A 15883-nucleotide genomic window follows, 5' to 3' on the forward strand; every position below is an offset into this window, starting at 1 on the left:
CACAGTCCTCCCTTCCACTTTTCAGGGTCTTCTGCAGGATGCGTGGGAGAATCAACTGGATCCTAACTCCCATTCTCTGCCATCAACCTGCTAGATCCCTGGGTAAGCTGTTTCACATTTCTGAAGAAATGAGTCTTCCCTGAGTCTTCCCATCTGGGAAATAGGGTGGTAATCTCTATGGTCCATTCTGAGGATTAGCTGAGATCATAAAATTACAGTTTGTGTCCGCCCATTCATTACATGCATTGGTGGCTGATGTATGATTGTTCACAGCAGGGGAGATAACACAAAATCCTTGCCCTTAGGGTCCTGTATTTACACAGGAAACATCTTGCTTAAGCCTCACAGTGGCCCTGGGAGATATGCCCTCTCGGTATCTTATCTCCTGGAAGAAGAAAAAGAGAGAACTCTGGAAGCCAAGTCTTTTTTCTCCATCCACCTTTGGACTTAATTTTAGAACCTTGGAGTATTATATATTTTGAACTTTTATTGAAGCCCTACATGCAAAAAGAACACCATTGTGTGTGTGTAGTGGAATGTACCTGGTAAAAAAAAAAAAAAAAAAAAGGAATGTACCTGGTACTGAGCGCCCAGATGAAGAAAATTGAAACCCATCCCCAACCCCCCAAGCTCCTGAGCCCCCCAGCCCCGTCTCCCCTGCCAAGGAGAACACAGATGAGTTCTGGTCATTTGTGAACTTCGTATGAGTGCACTTATGTAGTTCACAGCCTTTTGTGTTTGCTTCTTTTGCTCAATTTCAGGTCCGGGGATTTCATTGTATCGTCGTGTGTCATCACAGAGCCCTTATACTCAAGGCCCTGCATATCATCATAGTTGTCACAACTTCTGCTTTTAATGGGTCTCTTTGGGCTTTTCTTATTGAACAAGAACCCCAGGTTTCACACTCTGGCGGGCGTGTGTGTCTGTGCATCTGCCCAGGCCTGCGGGGGAGAGAAGTGGGGAGGCCGGGAGAGGGTATGTGCTGACCCAGTCCTGGCTCTGGGATACATGTGTTTCTAGGAGGCCGCCGCCTGGCCCCCCTCCCGAGGCCCCTCCCATTTGGACTTTGTCAACATTCTGTTATTCCAGGCTTCGCGTGAGGCTGAAGGGTGAGCTGGCAGGCATCCTAGGTAAGCAAGAGCAGCGGGAGAGGAGAGGGACTTTTAGGGGTGGGAGGATGGGCCCAATTAGATCCCCGCTGAGGGCTGTCAGGGCTTGTGTGGAGGGGAGACTTTGCCCCATGCGCCCTGGAACACCGTGGGAAGGGAGGGTCCGAGGGCCAAGCAGGCCTCCTCTGGGCCAGGCTGTGTGCTGGGGCTGCCTAGGTTCAAATCCCAGCTCTGTGACTATAAAATCCATAAAATGGGGCCAACAACCTGGTAGGATTGTCCGAGGAGGAAAGAGCTCGACACACGTGAAAGTTCCCGACCCCAGAGTAAAGTTGGCTCTTATGATTATGGTGCCAGCTGGGTTATGTGCGTCATCTCACTGAACCTGCGTACCGGTCGTGGAAGTAGACGCCTTACCATCCCCATTCAACAGATAAGAAAGTGGAGGTACGGAGAGGCTGAGAACCTGCCTGAAGCCACAATGTGAAACTATGGCAGAGCCAAGCTTTGATCCTGGGTCTGTTTGACTCCAGCGCCCAGGCCTCTGCCCCCAGGGCTGTGAGCTGCCACGGAGCAGTGCACAACACTGTACTCTAGGGACCCAGACTCAGCCCTTCCCTGGTTCAGGGAGGAGGACCTCAGGCTCATTTTCTTTGTCCGTAAAATGGGCCTATATGAGCAGCAGGGCCTTTCTCCTTCCTGGGTTCCTGGCTAGTGGGCTCCCAGGGGTGGGACAGGCAAGGAGGTTGGCCAGGAGAGCCCTTTGAATCTGCTCAGCGTTGGCAGACTTTGCTGAGGCAGCCTTGCCCTTGCTTTTTCGGAGGGAGGCAGCCAGGCCCGGAGGCAGAGGCAGTATCCTGAGTCCACTTGGTGGCCTCCCCATTGCAGGAGGTGCCCTGACTCTGCTCTTGAGGTGCTCCAGAGGAGGGGCCAGGCAACCAACAGGTGTTCCTAATCCAGGTTGCTGAGTAGAGCAAAAGCTACCTGTGATACTCCCAGGAGAACCAGAGGTGGAAGCCACTGGCTGCCGTCCGGGAAGGCTTCACAGAGGAGACGCTCCTTGGAGCAGGGTTTTGAAGGCTGTTTAAGAGTCCCTTAGGTAGAGATGACGGTAAAGTTGTTTTTACAGAAGGAGCAGCAATAAGCATCGGCTACCCAACTCCATCCCCACCCCGCGCCCTCGTTTAGCCATCTGTTTTTCAGGGGGCTGGAAGCCCGGTAACGGTATTTTCTAGAGCCCCTTGCCAGCTAGTTTCCAGTTAGGCTCTGCCAGTGGGGTGAAGGCAGGAGGATAAGAGACGCCAGCGCACCTCTAGCTCCTGCCATGGCCAGGTTGACTTCAGCAGACTTCACAGATTGCAGCAGCTCTGTTGGTTCCAGGGGGAAGGCGGTGAGTGCGGGCTCGGCTGGGGGCTCCCGACTACTCTGGACGACAGCCGCCTTGTAACATTCCATCTCTCCTCTTCGTGCACTTGGGATGCCTTTGGAACCCATTTCTCTTATCCTCTTATCCTGAAATAGCCCAGTGGTTGCTGTTTTCCAGCTGGTCACTAATTGATAAAGCGTACAGGCCATGTAGGCCAGAACAAGCTGTAGTTTTCAAGTGCCAGAAGGATTCAGTACCCAGAAAATGTGATGTCATGTTTTCATTTTGATTTATTTTTCAGATGCATGTCATGTGTTTCAACAAGAGTTCCCTGAGGGCAGAGACTGTCCTCTATCATTTTTTCACTCAACAAACACTTATTAGTGGCTGGTCAGTGGGGACTGAGATGAGTGACCAAGTTCCCATACTTTTACAACCAGTCTAGAAGCCACCTGTGGCTATTGAGAACTTGAAATGCAGCTAGTCTGAATTGAGATGGGCTGTCAGTATAAAATATATGCTGTATTTCGCACACTTAGTGTGAAACTAAGAATGTAAAAGATCTCTTTTTATATTGATTACATGTTGACATATTTTGCACATACTCGGTTAAATAAAATGCCTTATTAAGACATATTTTACCTATTTCTTTTTACTCTTTCTAACGTGGCCACCAGCAAAATTTTAATTACATAGGTGGCTTGCTTTTGCAGCTCACATGCTATTTCTCTTGGACAGCTCTGGTCTTATGGGAGCTGAGCTGAAACACGTTGGTTTATCGATTCAGCATTTGTTGGAGTCTATTTAAGAGACAGGCTTCAGATAAAATGTTCTTGAGGACTTCAGATAGGATGGGAAAGGGGACAGATACACCAACATAGAACTAACATTCACTGTGATAAATATTTGAGCTGGTGGTCCATGTTCCAGGGCTTAAGGTTGCAGGGGTGGGGGAGGTGGGCTGAGAAGAAATCTAGGAAGGCTTCACAGAAGAAGTGACTTTGGCGTTAAGCATTATAGGATGAGTAAGAGTTTGCCAGATGGATAAGGAAGAGGAAGAGCACTCCAGGCCCCAGGAAATACCCATGCAAAAGCTAAGAGGCTGACAGGTGCACAGGGTATTTGAGAGATTCAGGAATTTCACTGTGGTGTAAACGTGATTGATTGGAGGAAGAGGCTAGAGATGGAGCTGGACTGGGTAGAAGCTTGAATGCCAGTCAAGTTTCAACCTCGGGGAGGGGCTGAGGCTGGGGAAAGGTTCTCAGGAAGGACGTGGCTGGTCCCAAGGTGAGTGAGTTCATCTGCCTACCCTCCTCAAAAGCAGAAAAAAGGACCAGACCAGACCCCATTTGAATGTGCAAAGCAAACTCTTTTATTTCCGTGCTCACTCTTTGTGGCTCTAAAGCCTGCTTGGAATCCAAAAGTATTTATCAAATCATAGATAATTACTGCAACATTTGTAAGAACATATCGTGTTGGCTTATTTTGTGATCCTTCCCTGTGCAAAGCAGAAAGTTCTACGTGCATCAGCAGGACTTTCTTCAAGTGCCCCTTTGAGATTCTGGGGGCCCTGGAGGTTGTGACCCTACTCCGGATAGAGCATGCTCCCTCCCTCACCCCTCTTCCAGCCCAGTCACGTGGAAAGAGTGGGGGACCCAGTCAGAGATGACAGCCCATGGGCTCTTGAAGTGTAGTCAGGACAAGGGCTGTGTTTCTGGGCCCTGGCCCTGCAGAGAGGAGGTGGCTGCGGTGCTAACCTTGTTGGTTAGTGACCAACACAGGCAGCTAACTAAGGCTCTGGTGAAGTCCAGGCATTGCAGTGAGCAGGTGCATGGGTAGGACAGGGGCCTCTGGAGCTCTCTTCCCTAAAACTATGGTCTGAAGGGAGGTGCCTAGGTGCACATGGGGAACCCAGACAGGGCTGGGGGTGGGAAGGTGGTCATAGGTGGGGTTTCACACTCAGAGGCATCTGGCCTTGCTGTCACTTGCGAGGCTGGGTCCTCTAAGGCACTGGAAGAGCAGAGCTGAGAGGGCCTCGCACATGAGCTGAGTCAACCACTCCATTGCCCAGTGAGGGACGTGAGGGCCAGAGAGGGCAAGGCAGTGGCTGGCTGGACCTGGGGCTCAAACCCAGGGCTCTGACCCCTCCAGTCTCCTCCCCCACCTCATCCCATCCTTTCTGATCAGGTCCCAAATGGCCTCTGTAATATTCTCAGGTCGGGGTTAGTGCCGTGAACAGGGAGCTGGACTCGGAGTCAGAGTTATTTATGTCTGTGAATTACTTTCCTACTACCCAGCCTTGCAGATACCCTGCTGCTGCAGAGGGGCTGCCTCTCCCGCCTCCAAGCCCCAGGGTCTTCATGGGGAAAGCAGCTCCTGTTGTACAATCTCCCCTGGTGACTTTGGTGCATCAGTGGCTGTGTGAGCCCTAGCAAGCACAGGAAGTGCCCGGCACATAGTAGGTGCCTCACAGTGGTGGTTGACGGGGGGGGGGGGGGGGGGGGGGGAGGAGGATTGCTGGGCCAGGGCTGCTGAGATGTGAGGGGAACTTGGGTCTGGCCCTTCCTGGGACCCCACCTGCACCTGCTCTGGTTCTCCCAAGGGTTCCTGGGGCCTGCGTATTGCCTGGGATCTGGTCAGTGGGCACACTGTCTCTCTTTTGCTGGCTCCAAGGGGCTCTGGAGTAAATCAAACGATATGGTGGGTGGTCAGTGGCTTTCCAACGGCCTCTGGATTGTAAGGGGAGGCATGGGTCCCTCTTCCCCCATCGCAGACCCAGTCAGCCAAGGGCAGTGCTCCCACTGGGGAGGCACAGAATATTCTTCACAGTTAAAGGGAGATGGGGATCCAGGCTCAGGGGCACCAGATAAGCCAGAAGTACATTCCATTCCAAAGAGCCCTCACAGGCTCTGAGGTCGGGGGAGGCCGAGAAGGGGCACATTTGCGCACTAGCTTGGAACAAAAATGGGGGTTAAGTCAGGGGCTCTCTGCTGGCTGAGGTGGGGCTGGGCACGCACCCCTTAGGCGGGACCAATGAGGACATTCCTGAAGCCTTTCACAGCCTTTAGCTTGTCGCTCTCAAAGTTCACCACCAGCTTATGGCGGCCCACGTGGCGTGGCAGCAGGTCCACTCTCACCTTGACCTCTTCCCCCGCCTCCACGGGGTCCGGGCTGTGGAGAGAAAGAGCAAGAGGGTGAGGAGAGGGGCCCAGCCTGGTCCCCACATTGGGGTCAGGCCAGCATGTTGTGTGGCTACTGGGAACTTAGCACAGAGCCTCTGAGCGTGCAGAGCTTCCTGCCGATGAGAAGGAAACAGGCCCCACTCACCGCCCTCTAAGAGCCTGGGCAATCTGCCCTCCACGTGCAGAGGGGCCTGTGTGTGTGTGTGTGTGCATGTGTGTGTGCACATGTGTGTGAGTGTGTGGAAGTGGATGCTGTGCCTGGGGGGAAAGAGTGGGTATACTCGGGGAACTACACGTGTGAAAATGCAGAGCTGTACACACACCATCCGTGTTACTTACTGTGTGTAAGTCACAGTACAATACACGAGTAAATACATATGCTTGTGCTTCTGAACGTAAGAATGTCTCCACGAGGACACACGCACACATTCGAGGACACTTGTGTTTACATGAGGTCTTGTGTATCCAGAGGCGGGTGCTTAGTGACTAAATGTGTAAACTGTTCAGGTTCGTGAAGACACGTGTGCAGGAAGCAGCTAATGGGGTGCAGGGGTGCTCAGAGACGATGCCAGGGTGGGAACTGTGCCTAAGGGGATCAGGGAATGGTCACATAGGCTTATTATGGCCAGGTGCGGGTGGGGGTGCGGGCAGGGGTGCAGAGACGAGAGGGGGGAGTCAGGAGCCAGGGTTTGGTGCCTGAGGGCAGCCCCTCACTCCTTTGCACCCGCCCTGTGCTCCCAGGCCCCCAGGCCGGAGCGCCGGACACTTACACGTCCATGACCTTCTGCTCCTCAGTGAGGCCGGCCCCTTCCATGGTGAAGCTGCAGCCTAACAGGGGCACGGTGAGGGGGTTCCGCAGGGACGCCTCAGCCACCAGCTTGCGGTTCTGCTTGGGCTCTCCCAGGATCTGGGACAACGTACGGGACAGATGTCAGGGGCAGCCCTGAGGCAGAGGAGCCCAGAGCCCCTCCGGGGCAGGCCGGGGCACGGCTGGGCCATTTCTGTATTTGCTGTGATTTGGCCCAGTGTTGGCCCAGGTCTGGCACGATCGGGCCTCACCTCTGTGCCTGTTCCCTCATCTAGAAAATATAGACGTTCGCAGACCTGCAGCGGGGCTCCTCAGGACTCGGGGGGGAGGTAGAAAGTGCCTCCCTTGTTCTAGGGTCTGGAGTGGAAAGGTCATAGGCTTTGGGGCCAGGCTGGTCTGTACCCCTTCTCAATGTGTGACCCTGGGAAAGTAAACTACCCACTCTGAGCCTTGGTTTCTCCACAGGAGAGAAATGCCTTACTGCAGGGCTCTCGTGAGGATTAACTGAGCGGAGAGGTGCAAGCTCCTAGCAGAGTGTCTGGCACCCAGGGCTCAATCCCTCCCCCTCTGCTCTTTATCATTTATTTGAAACTGCTGCATTTGGGACTCGGAGGCTGTGGCTCCTCCAAGCAAATTGCTGTGATGCCGACGCTGATGGTGACAAGGTCAGCCACTATGAGCCCTTATGATGTGCTTCCTGCGATGCACGTGTAATTCTTACAACACACCTAGGTGCTAGTATTAACTCCACCTTGCAGACGAATAAACTGAGGCCCAGAGGGGCAAAGTAACCTGCCCAGAACCACCCACGCACAAACCCTGGAGTCAGACTCCAGAGTCTATGCCCTAACTCCTCTGCCTCTCCACTGCCCCACCAGAGCTCTGGATTCTGAGATCCCTAAATTCCACACCCCAACCCACCACTCTGGGATTCTAGGATTCATCCCTAGAGGTAGGAGTCCCCAAATTCTTTTGGCTTCACGATGTCTTCCTTTGACGGAGTTAGGATTTGAGGAAGCCTGCGGAGATCTAGAGGCGGCAGGGCTGCTGGTGTGTGGGGGGCCTGTCCTGGGACCCTGCCCCTGTCTCCACACCCTGCCATCCCTTACCCGGATCTTGATTTCTGGATTCTCCAGATAGATGTCCCTCTCGGCCAGCAGGTAGTTGTTGGCGGCTTGTTCCACGAGGAGGCCCCGCACCTTGATGAGGTTCGACTCTGTCAGACACTCACAGTACTTCTCATAGAGGATTCGAAGGGGGATGCTCTTCTCTGCAGGAGGGGAGACAGAAGTCTCGTGATAGCTGATTCACAGCCCCCACCTCTCCCGTGGCATCTCCGGAGGCACGGAGACAGAAAAGAAGGTGCTTGAGGTCACATAGCTAGTGAACGAATGGGCAAATCCCAGGCCTTTCCCTTATTTGCCCTGGCTCGGGGGTTCCCAGGGAGGCACTGGGAGGGGAGACAGAACAGAGAAGTGTTGGAACTCCAGTAGGCCGGGGTTCTAATCTTGCCTCTCTGCCCTCTGCTGGCTGGTGATGCTGGGCAAGTCACTTCACCTCTCAGGACCTCAACTTCCCTGCATGAAGCTGGTGGGATTGTACCCATTTTACAGATGAACAAATACTTCTGCCAGTAAGTGCTCAGATCAGGAGACCTGGCTGTGTGAGCCTGGGAAGGTGACCTCCCCTCTCTGTTTCCCTTCTATCCCCTGGGACATCGGGCACTGGCTGGGAGGAACTAAGACCAGAGGCCATTTCAGAGCAAAAGCCACACAGTGATGAGGCGATGAAAAGGGCCAACCTCTCCCACCACAGAGAAGCAAGGTGTGGTTTCTAGCCCCATTTCTCTGACAACACTGAGGCACAAGGGCATGAGGAGTCAGCTTGCAGGAGGCAGGAAAGAACACTTCAAAGAGCAGAGTCCTGAGAATCTGCAGGCTCGTCCACTGAGTGCTTGCCCACTTGGTCACAGAGAACCTTGGGCAAACCCCTTCTGGAAGGCTCCTTGGACCTTCCCTGTCAAACGAGGGCGCTGGAGGGCTGGTCTTGGGGCTCGGTGGAGCCCAGCCCACCTCTCCCTGCAGTCCAAGGGCCACTCACCCGACTTCTCACACATCTGAGGATAACCTCATTATTTGCTCATTGTTTTTCTCTCAGTCCACTCGCTTTATTCTTTTTAACCTTTTTTGCCCATGGATACTTGTCGTCATTTGTGGCAAACCAGTCTCATTTACTATAAATAGAAGGTAACTGGCAAAAACAGATAGAAGCCAAGTCATGCTCGGTGGACTCTGGCTAGGTAGGTACTCCTGTCTGCCGAGGGCTCTGAAGGACGGTGAGGGCCCAGTGGGCGGCCACCGTCAAGGTCCTGCCCCCCCACCCCACCCCGCGTGCCCGGAGCCCCAGCAGTTCATCCCCCGGGGTGGACCCACCCCCACCTCTGAGCAGATGACGTCGGGGAAGGAAACCCAAACTTCTGCCAAAAAAACAGAAAAGGGTGAAAATCCCTGAGTTAGGGCTCGTGGAACCGAGTGGAAACTGGCCAGCTACGTGGGAAAGAAGGAAAACACTGCTCTCCAGGAGCTTAGAGGACATGACCCCAGCTATTGAATTTTCCAGAAGGCTGAAGCCAAGGTAAGGCCGGACCTTTGAGAACTGTCATCCATGGTCTAGGGACCATGGCCTTGGCCTCAAGCCAGATGATGGCTGAGAGGAGAGGTTGTGTGTGGTCAGTGTCAGTTATTCCTTGGATGACTTGCCCTGTTCTAGAAGGCGCCCTGGGCGTGGCCACTGGTGCACTCCCAGTGACCCACCTGGAGGGGTGAGGGGCGGGGGCAGGAAGGGGAGGAGAGGGGAGAGAAGCTGCAAGGAGGCAAGGGTGGGGATGGCTCCCTCGCCTAGGCCTGGTTTCCTGTCCATTAGCACATTCTGGAAATTCCCCATATCTTATCATCAAAGAATAACAAACAAGGCAGCCAAAGTCTAGGGTCTCCGAGGGTGAAAGCGTCTATCTCAGGGCAAGCTTGGCATTGAAGGCCCCAGCCGGGCATCCTGGACCAGCCTCACCCTGCAGCCCGGGGGGCAACACACAGGACCTCAGCCCTCCTCTGGCATCTCCTACAGGCCAGGCCCCTCATGGGTCTCTGAGGCAGGAGGGACCTCTCTGCTGCGGACACGTCCCTGGGATGATGGGAAACATTGACGGGCTTTGGCCGAGCCTCCACAGGACAGTGTTGCAAGGGCCCAGATGGTAAATGGGCGGCAAAGTGTGACTCAAGGGGAAGGAAGTTATTCTGGCATCGCTGGCCCTGGCTGGAGTTCACCCCGTGCCACACATTCCAGGAAAGACAGTCTCTCCCTTTGAAGCGGTTCTGAACATGAGAAGAACCTGATGGTGTAACAGTCACAGGGAAGGGCTGGCAGGTTCTTCAAACATGAACCAGCCTTCGTACAAGTGGGGAACTAAGCCCTGGAACGGAGAAGACGAATACCCAGGAGCCCACAGCCCATTGACAGAATGGTAGGAGCTAGAACTTGGGTGTCCTGGCCACGGCGCGCACCTGTAGGGATGAACCTCTGCCCCTGCCCCTCGGGGCCTGGATGCAGAGGTTGGCAGGGGTTCAGGAGCTACTGAGCTCAGCACCAAGACTGCCATCTTGTCCAGTAGGTGTTCAGGACAGACCCCTGGGGCTTCTCTGCCTTCCCATGGTCAGGCCCCCATTTCATACTTTCCAGATACTTCCTGAGCACACAGTCTCCTTCAGCCCTCCTGGCGGCCCGTCAGGAGGATGTGCTGTCATGTGCTGAATGATGGGTGTGAGTCGAGGCTCCGAGAGCATGTTCACCTCACCCAAGTTTATCCATTTAGAAGGTGGAGGAGGCCAGGGACAAAGCCAGGTCTGGCCGGCCTCAGGACATGCGTTCTAGCAGCCCTAAGTGTTGGGGCCCAGCGCTGGCGCCACTGGCTTTGCCCCCGAGGGCATCCCCCGGCTCAGGGACCCCGCTAGATGGTCTGCTCTGGGTGTGAGGCTCCAGGAGTGCCCGTGGTGGGCCCGAGATAGAAAAACCAGGAGATGGCACCGTCCACACCACAGACTAGAGGCTTAACAGGCCCTCTTAGGAACTCCAAGGCTGTGGCCCTCGCACCAGAGGTGATAGGGGAGGGCAGAGGCAGAGGTGATAAGGGGAGGACACGTGGGTTTGACAGGAGAGAATACAGGGCCGGGGGGTGGGGGGGCAGACTCCACACATGCGGAGCCCTCCTGGCGCTGGGCCCCTCCAGCAGCTCTGCATGGGAGCATGCTGGCTCCAGGCATCGAGCACCCACTCGGTGCACGGCCGCTTCCCCGCACCAGACGGTCCCACCCTGCCGGGTCCTCGTGGCTCCCTCGTGCCCGATGGGGACACTGAAGTTCAGGGAGGCATTTGTCCAGGTCACCCAGCGAGTGGGACCCTCCTCTCTGCGCCCCAGCCATGAAGAATGTTCACGTTGCCCCTCAGAGGATGGTCAGAAGGCTCCACCGCTCCCTGGTGCTCTCCCAGGGCCAAGACCCCTTTGCCTCCTCACGCCTGAAGGCCACAAACGCACAAACCAGGATCAAACCAGGATCAGGCGTCTGGGGGGCAGGACCCCAGGCTCTATGCTGCCTCACCAAGTGACCTCAGTGGCCACAGCCCTCAGGGCCTCAGGAAGACAATCAGGTGCCGTGAACCAGCCAGGCAGGGAAAGACACCAAGGGGACAGGAGTGCAGGTTTCTGACCAGGAAGCCCTCTTCTCTCTGAGGCTGAGAACCGCCAGAGGAACAGGAGAGGCTCTTGCAGGGGCCTTGCAGGGAGCCAGAGGAGAGGAATTAGCTGGGAGCGGGCAGGAGAGAGTCCAGGAAAGCAGTCTGAGGGGCCCATGAAGATGACGTGGACCAAAACAGAATAGTTGCTCAGAGTATGGGTTCAAGTCGCAGTCCTGTCACTTCCTAGCTGTGTGGCCTTGGGAAAGTTCCTTCACCTCTCTGTGCTCAGTCTTCTCATCTGGAAAATGGGGCAACAAAAGAATCCACCTCCCACTTTTCGTTGTAAGAATTAAATGGGTTGCTCATTATAAAGGACTTAGGCAGGGCCTGGCCCAGAGGAAGTGCCACAGAAACATCTGTGAGGTGAACTGCACATGCCAAGCGCCCAGGACACTACCTAGCACATCGTCGGTTGGCAGTCAGTAACTGCTCCAGGAACACAAGGCCTTACCGGAAAAGGGCTCCAGGGAAAGATTGAGCAGGTCCTTGGTGCCACACTCGGGCCCCAGGATCCCGTTGTAGCTGACGGTGCGGGCATGGAGCAGGAGGCGGCAGGAGCGGCTCTCGGACGTGTTGTTGTTGATGTAGGCAAAGATGTCAAAGTCACTGCCCATGCTCATGCTCTCGCTCACGCGGATCCGCATGGCCAACCCGGTCTCCTCTTTTTCAGTCAGCTTGTTCAGGTGGTTGGCCTTTCTGAAGGCTTCTCTCTCCTCTGGGGACCCTGTGAGGATGGGGAAGAGAATTCCGTTACGGCAGAAATAGGGACCAAGGGTAACGAGGCTGGGGCAGGGCAAGCTGGCTTTTCAGAGCCCCAGTGACTCCGGGCACCTCTACAGGAGCCCCTCCTCTAAAGGAAAACGAAAGAATATTTTATTTACTTTCCACAAGTAAACTCCTATACGTCCCTCAAGATACCCCCTCCTCCAGGAAGACTTCCCTGATCACTCCAGCCCTAGGAGAAAATGAGTCACAACGTCTTCTGGAGTTTCACGGCTGCCTCTTGCCTATCATGCTTTTTATTTAGCCAAATTGTTTCCTGTTTACGTACTCACACTTTGGAGCCACTCAAAGACTTAAGACTGTATTTTACTTATCTTTATGTCGTATCCAAAGCCTGGGTGGATAGTAAACACCGATACAAGGCAAACTTTCTCACCTCCCAGCATTTGCTCAGGGATTACTTCTACCTGAAATATTTTTCTTCCTCTTCCCTACCTGTGGAGCTCCCCTCCTTTGTGTCCCATTTATCTCTTGCCTCTCCTCCTTCTCGTTTCTTCTCCCGTGTTGCTGGGTACGCCGCTACTTCTCCCATCAAACCATCAGCTCTAGACCTTTCAGAAGCCGGTGGGGGAGCACCTGTTCCTTCCATTGTCTCCCTTCTGGCTAGAGCATGGCCACCTGTTACCCAGGCACCAGCCGGCCCTGGTGAGTCAGTGGGAGTCAGAGAAAGGGGCGGGGGCGATGGTTCCTTAGGCCCCTCTGTGAGCTCCCCCTGTGCTCACAGATGGTTCGAAAACATCTACTGTATTGCACTGTTGGTTGTGCTCAAAAAGAATTTAGAAAATAAGCCTTATCCTTTCTTCCCTCTCCTGATTTAACATAAGATGCAAAAAGCATCTAGTGGCTTCGTCTCTGTATCTGATTGAAGCTACGTGATTAAGCTGCTCTTGCTCTATTTCTCTCCTGCCCCATCCGTCTTCGGCTCACCTCCCCAGCTGTGTGTGAAATACTGCACGGATAAACACCACAGGGTTCCCGGAATCTGTCTTCCAGGACCGGCCCCTCTGGACTTCCAAGCCGCTCTGGTCCAAATATGTTTCAATAAAAAAGGGGGTGGGGTGGGGTGGGGCGATGGGGGTGGGATTGCCCATCTTCAGCTGTATTATCGGTGCCGCTACGACAAATACCCTTAATAAACGACACAGACATCATTCCTTTTTCTGTTCCGATGCACGCCTCTGCTACGGGACTGTCATCCCTTCAGTGGTATTTAAGTCACGCCAGCCAAAAAAGCAAGGTTTAAAAAAAAAAAAACCAGTGGAATCCTTCTATGGAATACAGAATTCTTTTCTTAAACGAATACTCCTCTACTACTGCCTCCCAGGATGCTTCTTTTCTAAGGAAAAAAACGGAGCGTAGCCCGCAGCTCCTTATTGCACGCGGGCTGCCAAAGCCAACACACGCACGCCCGCGCGCGCTCCGAGCCGCTGCCTCTCTGCGAGGCGGTGGCCAAGGCTCTGGGCAGCGGGGCACCTACCCTCCGGGTACTTGTAGTTGTGGGTGATGTCCTCCCGCTCATCACGGCCCACGCTCTTAGTGCTGATCTTCATCCCCACGGTCTGGGAGTTGTTGGTGGACTTGCACAAGGACCCATCGTCCTGCTGGATCCAGTTCACCACGTCGGCGTTGACCTCGGCGAAGACAAAAGCCGCGTCGTACTTGGTACTCAGATCACCCTCCTTGATGGCACGCACCGGGACCGGGCCACAGCAGTATGTCCCTGGTTGGGGTAAGAGGAGAGTCTCGAGTCTGGGCTGAGGGGAGGGTGACCTTCCACATTTCAACCACAGTGTAGCAATCTCGGGGACCCATTTCTAGGAAGGCAGCAGAAAGTACGACTTAAGAATGGAGACTCCAGGGGCACCTGGGTGGCTCAGTGGTTGAGCGTCTACCTTTGGCTCAGGGTGTGATCCTGGGGTCCTGGGTTCAAGTCCTACATTTGGGTTCCCCCACACAGGGAGCCTGCTTCTCCCTCTGCCTGTGTCTCTGCCTCTCTCTTTGTGTCTCTCATGACTAAATAATAAAATCTTTAAAAAAATTGTTTGTAAATAAAAAATAAAATTAAAATCACAGAAAACTACGTGATAGAGAAATGCCAATGACATATGGAGAAGTGACGGGGCCAAGAGACAAAAGGCCACATGCAGCCGGAGATCTTAACACAGGGACCAAGGACCCCCAAAGCGATGCGAATAAAATTCAGGAGTCCATGTACTTGGATGGAAAAACATCACATCTTTGTCTTCACTGAAATTTGATAACACATCTTTTGATTGTGAAAGCAGACAAACCCTAGTCTTAGGCGCACTTATGACTTGTCACCCATAAGCAACACAGACATTTATATATCACTTTGGTTGTCATAGATAACTGGAAATGCCGCCTGTACGCATCTGTACCAGTACATTATGGAACTTACTATCTCTACCGCTAGATCTTGTTATGAAAAGCATATGTTATTATACCATAAATTTATTTTTAAAAAATTTTGATAAAGGGATCCCTGGGTGGCACAGCGGTTTGGCACCTGCCTTTGGCCCAGGGCACGATCCGGGAGACCCGGGATCGAATCCCACATCGGGCTCCCAGTGCATGGAGCCTGCTTCTCCCTCTGCCTGTGTCTCTGCCTCTCTCTCTCTCTCTCTGTGACTATCATAAATAAATAAAAATTAAAAAAAAATTTTTGATAAACATGTTTCAGTGTAAATAGTTTTCTTCGTTACCCTAGGTAATATATTCTCTGCATTTAAAAATATTATTCTGAGAAAGGATCCATTTGGTTTCACCCAGTTTTGCCTTCGTGTTCTCCCTCCCTCCCTCCCTCCCTCCCTCCCTCCCTCCCTCCCTCCCTCCAGGTCTCTCTCTCTCTGTCTTTTTCTCCCCTTCTCTCTGTCTCTGTTGCTTTCTCCCTCTCCGTCTCGGTCTCTCCTGCACACACATACAAATATATAATAGGAATATTATATTATCTCCAGGGAGATATCTCCAGGGAGACTGGAATGGGTGTGAAAGTTAATGTGTGTGAATGTTACTATTTCTTTTGGCGGGGGGGAGAGGACGAAGGTGTTATTTGATTTTTTTCTTTGCACTTCTCCACATTTTCTGTTTTCCACAATGTGAATTACGTTTCAAATGATAAAGAAGGGGATCGCACACTGTCGGAGAGGACCCCCACACTTGTGCAGACCCGTCAGTGGTCTCTGGAGCCAGCGGCACTGGGGCTGGCTACCCCCGGCTGAGGCACTGTCGGGGAGTTCTCTCCAAGGCTTGGCTTTTCCGCCTAGGGAAGGGGGCCACGCGTACCCACCTTCGCTCTTCTCCTGGGGCGTGGGGTCCAGGGCCTGCCACCCCTCATAGCCAGGCTGCAGGTCCGGCCTGCTCATCCATGACTCCACCCAGCAGTGGTAGTTCCTGTTGGAGAAATGAAGCGAGGACTCACACTCAGACTTTCCCTGTCACCTCCCATGGGCAGTCCACACTCCCCTGGCCTGGGCTCAGCCCAGCATGTCCCCAACGCTTTTCCTTGCTCTTCCTCCCCTGGGCCCTTGCCAGCTGCTCACTCCTAGCCCGGGAGTCACTGTCAGTGCCTCTCCCACAGCCCCCCACCGTTCAGTGGCTTCTTGAGTCCAGGTGATGAGCCTTCCTCCTCGCTTTTGAGTTGTTCCTTCTTTTCTAGCTCGCGGGCTCTGCTTGAGTTCAGGCCTCGTCACGGCCTCCTTGGACCACACCCCAGCCCCTCACCTGCAGTCTCTCCCCTTCTCACCTCCTGCCGGTGTCATCAGTGTCTCTCAGTTTGAAGCATTTGGTGACAACCTGTGGCGTCAAGCCCAGATCCCCTAACCTGGCA

The 15883-nt window shown here is 53.8% G+C and overlaps 1 protein-coding gene across 1 annotated transcript in view; it reads right to left on the bottom strand.

Moving 5' to 3' along the window:
* Positions 1–3823: 3823 nt before the first annotated feature.
* The window catches only part of TGM2 (transglutaminase 2), a 31505-nt gene continuing 19445 nt past the window's right edge, over positions 3824–15883 (bottom strand). Inside the window, exons 8-13 of the mRNA XM_077873130.1 lie at positions 15344–15447; positions 13514–13756; positions 11705–11977; positions 7575–7735; positions 6428–6564; positions 3824–5646 (exon numbers count right to left, since the gene is read on the bottom strand). Coding sequence (XP_077729256.1) covers positions 5496–5646; positions 6428–6564; positions 7575–7735; positions 11705–11977; positions 13514–13756; positions 15344–15447 — 1069 coding nt within the window. The 3' untranslated portion in view covers positions 3824–5495. The remainder of the gene's footprint in view (positions 5647–6427; positions 6565–7574; positions 7736–11704; positions 11978–13513; positions 13757–15343; positions 15448–15883) is intronic.

The sequence above is a fragment of the Canis aureus genome, chromosome 26 (assembly GCF_053574225.1).
Source record: "Canis aureus isolate CA01 chromosome 26, VMU_Caureus_v.1.0, whole genome shotgun sequence".
Classification (NCBI taxonomy): domain Eukaryota; kingdom Metazoa; phylum Chordata; class Mammalia; order Carnivora; family Canidae; genus Canis; species Canis aureus.